This window comes from Olea europaea, chromosome 12, assembly GCF_002742605.1.
Source record: "Olea europaea var. sylvestris chromosome 12, O_europaea_v1, whole genome shotgun sequence".
Classification (NCBI taxonomy): domain Eukaryota; kingdom Viridiplantae; phylum Streptophyta; class Magnoliopsida; order Lamiales; family Oleaceae; genus Olea; species Olea europaea.
Window position 1 is genome coordinate 19,492,284 of NC_036248.1, and position 4,374 is coordinate 19,496,657.

The 4,374-nt window shown below is 37.7% G+C and overlaps 1 protein-coding gene across 3 annotated transcripts; it reads left to right on the forward strand.

The window, feature by feature from the left end:
• The first annotated feature begins 586 nt into the window (after positions 1-586).
• On the forward strand, positions 587-4,161 carry LOC111406004 (scarecrow-like protein 14). Of its 3 annotated transcripts, none has more exons than XM_023035167.1 (3): positions 587-776; positions 1,081-3,596; positions 3,696-4,161. In XM_023035167.1, exon 2 carries the CDS (start codon positions 1,259-1,261, stop codon positions 3,497-3,499), a length of 2,241 nt encoding a protein of 746 aa, XP_022890935.1. In that variant the 5' UTR covers positions 587-776; positions 1,081-1,258; the 3' UTR covers positions 3,500-3,596; positions 3,696-4,161. The 3 variants fall into 3 exon arrangements, with proteins under 3 accessions (XP_022890935.1, XP_022890933.1, XP_022890934.1); XM_023035165.1 differs by having other exon boundaries at positions 589-776; positions 3,705-4,161; XM_023035166.1 differs by lacking the exon at positions 587-776 and adding an exon at positions 787-980 and having other exon boundaries at positions 3,705-4,161.
• The last annotated feature ends 213 nt before the right edge of the window (positions 4,162-4,374 follow it).

Below are 4,374 nucleotides of genomic sequence, written 5' to 3' on the forward strand. Positions count from 1 at the left end.
CTAAAAAATCTTTTAACAATAATTTTTAATAAAATTTATAGGTAAAACTTAATCCTTATATTCGAGTGCTCTGACCCTAAATTTATTGTTTTTTCGAAAGAAACCATTTAACCTATACGGATTGCAAGTTCCCAATAACTCAAATGAGTTTTTTATAAAAAGCAAAATTATCATGTTGCTCATATCAACTTAATTCATAACAACTATATAAAATATGTACGTGATGACACGATTCACGTTGCACCTCTTATAGACTAGTATGGATACAAAAGACAACTTGGTGAAAAATGTGTTTTGTAGTAGAACCCTTCTTTTTATTTTTTATTTTTTATTTTTTATAGTGATAATGAGTCTTCTTGAGAATGGTGGTCAAGCAAGGCTAAATAATCAGGATTTTAAAAGATCTGGGATAGTGGAGAGTCGGTTAGTGGGCGGATCAAAATTTAGGAAATGGACAAAAATGTGAGGACAAAATGTTTAATGGAGCGAAATCATTGTGTTAATTCCAAAAAATCTTGTCTTTTCGTGCTTTCGTAAATATTTAATAGAAAGCAAAACCATATCATATAATAATTACCAGTTGACAATCAGACAGCTCAATTTATGCCCCAGCCATTATATCATCCAGAAAACAGTTGAAGACTCACCAATCCACTTTTTCATCCTCGGAAAGACCCATTATTGCTAATGCTATGAAAAGGTCAAATTAAGCAGACCCGTATTCAACTCTACTTCAATATCACTCTCTCTCTCCCCCATTTTTTCACCTTTTCCAGGTAATTTTTATGCTCAGTTCTGTTTCAAGTACGATATGAATACTTTCCTGAATACAGGACTCCAAGATTCATTTTTTATATATGTGAAATTCTAGAGATTTAAAGGTTTTAACTTTCTGGTCAAATTGATTTTTTCCCGAGTTGTTGTTTTGAAGCAATTTATCTTTTGTTTTTCTCGAATTTGTGCTGAAAAGTATGCATAAGGTGACTTTGCTTGTTGGATTGAGATTTATTTTTTATGGCTTAAAGGTTTCCTCAATTGATCCAATTTTTTGTTTTATTTTATGCTCTGTGGTTGTTTCAGGATTTCAGTTTCTGGGTTTTGAATTTTGATGTATCAAAATTTCTCATCTTGGAAAAGGTCTAGCTCTGTATTGCTGGCGGTAAAGTTGAAGGGGGAGATTGAAAGAGAATCTTGATTTAAAATTATAAGATTTTGGGATTTGGGTATATTCTATATTGAATAGATTACTGCAAACTAGATGGTCATGGATCGGAATTTTAGGTGTTATAGTACGACAACATCTGGTATCAAATATGACAACCAAGCCCTTTCGGTGTTTCCAGATCCAAATCTGAATAACAATTTGAGAGTTAGCAATAGTTTCTCAAATGGTAATTATGATGATGTTACCCCATTTTCTAGTCATTTGAATTCTAATATTTTAGTCCAATCATCTGATACCGATACGCACGAGGATTATGATTTTAGTGATGTGGTGCTTAAGTATATAAACCATATCCTTATGGAAGAGGATGTGGAAGAGAAAGCTTGCATGTTTCGAGAGTCAGCAGCTCTTCTAGCTGCAGAGAAATCATTCTATGAAGTTCTTGGGGGACAGTACCCTGCTTCAACAGATTATCTGCGAGTCCCAAATTGGGATCAGAATGTTGATAATTCCGTTGAAAACTTTTCAGGAGATTTTACAAATTATTATGCTACTGGTAATGCTGATTTGTGCCCGGACTGGAATTCTGATCCTAATTGCTCTGGATTTGATGAACAGCTTGCTTCTGTTGGTGTTGTTTCACAATTGACTTCTCAGTCACCTTTTAGCCCATCAAGTAGCACCAGTAACTTCACTGATGGTCCGGCAGATTCTCCTGTCAGTACACTCAAAATTCCTAATATATTTAGTGATAGCCAATCGGTTATGCAATTTAAGAAAGGGGTTGAGGAAGCTGCTAAATTTCTTCCTAATGGTAATAGTTTTGCAGTTGATTTGAGGTATGGTGAGTTATTGGGGAAAGAGCAGAAGGAAGGGACAACCGGTTTGGTAGTTAAGGTGGAAAAGAAATGTGTCAATGAGGACCGTGCTGATCTGACAAGGGGTAAGAAGAATCCATATCGAGAGACTATGAGTATGCACGAGGAGAGGAATAACAAGCAGACAGCTGTTTATACTGAATCGACTGCGAGTCCGGAAATGTTTGATATGGTGCTTCTATGCAGTGGAGGAAGAAATGAATCTGCACTTCGGAAAGCATTGCAGAATGAAGCAACTAAAAATGCTTTGCAAAATAGTCAAATTAAGGGGTCTACTGGTGGGAAAAGCCGTGGCAAGAAACTGGGAGGCAGAAGGAATGTGGTTGATTTGAGAACCCTTTTGACCCTTTGTGCACAAGCTGTTGCGGCTGATGACCGAAGGTCTGCTAATGAGTTTCTGAAGCAGATCCGACAACATTCGACTCCCACGGGAGACGGGATGCAGAGGCTTGCCCACTGGTTTGCTGATGGTCTTGAGGCACGTATGGCTGGATCAGGGACACAGATCTACAAAGCCCTTATTAATTTGCCTACATCGGCTGCTGACATCTTGAAAGCCTACCATATATATCTGGCTAGCTGTCCATTTAGGAAGATCTCTAACTTCTTTGCAAATAAGACCATTATGAATGCGGCTAAAAGTGCCACAAGGCTTCACATTATTGATTTTGGTATTCTCTATGGTTTTCAATGGCCTTGCTTTATACAACGTCTCTCGTCTAGGCCTGGTGGTCCCCCCAAGCTTCGTATTACGGGGATTGATTTTCCGTGTCCAGGGTTTCGACCATCAGAAAGGGTTGAAGAGACAGGACGGCGCTTGGCTAGTTATGCTGAGACTTTTAACGTTCCATTTGATTTCAATGCTATAGCGCAGAAGTGGGAAACTATTAAGATTGAGGATCTTAACGTTAGTAAAGATGAGGTGGTTGTGGTGAATTGCCTTTATAGGTTTAGGAATCTGCTTGATGAAACTGTGGTGATAAACAGTCCAAGAAATATTGTTTTGAACCTTATCAGGAAAATTAGTCCAGATATTTTTGTACAGGGGATAGTGAATGGTGCTTACAATGCTCCCTTCTTTATTACAAGATTCCGTGAGGCTCTGTTTCATTATTCATCGTTTTTTGATATGCTTGAGGCTAATATTCCTCGTGAAATTCATGAGAGGATGCTTCTTGAGAAAACAATATTTGGACAGGAAGCAATGAATGTCATTGCATGTGAAGCTGCCGAAAGAATTGAGAGACCAGAGACATACAAGCAGTGGCAGGTTCGAAATATTAGGGCTGGATTCAAACAGCTTCCACTGAATGAGGAGATAATGAGCATGGCAAAAGTCCGGGTTACATCATCCTACCACAAGGATTTTGTGATCGATGAAGATGGCCTCTGGATGTTGCAAGGGTGGAAGGGGCGTATCTTATATGCACTTTCTTCTTGGAGGCCAGCTTATTGAATTGGTTAGATAGAAGTTATGGGAAGGCAAGATAATAATTGCTGCACATGTTGGCAATATCAGCTTGTCTTTACTGTGAATATCCACCAATTTGCTTGTAAGTTAATTCCATATTATTAGTCTACAGAATATTGCATTCAGTATTTAATACAAGTACCTTTTGAAGAGTTGAAATTTCTTAAGGATTGTCCTTTAGCGAATGCAGGTTCGTGAATACTCTCCATTGCACCTTGGCCTGAAAATAAATGGGTAGTTCCGGTGATCATCAATCTGGCAGATCAAGCAGCTAATTTCTCCGATGATCCTTGTACCACCAAATGGGCCTGCACACACTTAAAGAATTCATTGAAGCCGTAAAGAAAGGATACCTTTCTTAGCAGTGCATGTCAACGATCTAGTTAGTACTTGTGTTTAGTCAGTCATAACTCTGTTAGTGTGTAAAATCGGGTATGTAAAATACTGTTTTAAAAGGATGCTATGTAGTGACTATAGTTAAATGGTCCTATCTAATATGAGAGAACATTAGAAGGTGCTATTTAGCTTATTTTCCTGGAAAAGAACATTTTCATTCGATGTGTTGTGTGGAATCTTCTAACCTCTGTGCCTTCTAATTAGGCCAATGTTGTTATTAACTCTCTAAATCAGCACCTGATTAGTTTAAATTGTTGGTTATCATCTGTTTCATGACATGATTGCTCGTCATATGGGGCGAAAATTGGAAGCTAATCAAGATCTTTTCATGTCATTTGGTTGGGATAACATAGCTTTTCCGACTGGAGTTCTGGTTGATTTATCTTTTTCTCTAATGTTGTATTGTGTTTCATGACGTAATGCTGGTTTCGAAATTTCTTGTGATATATTAGTATGGTTTGCAC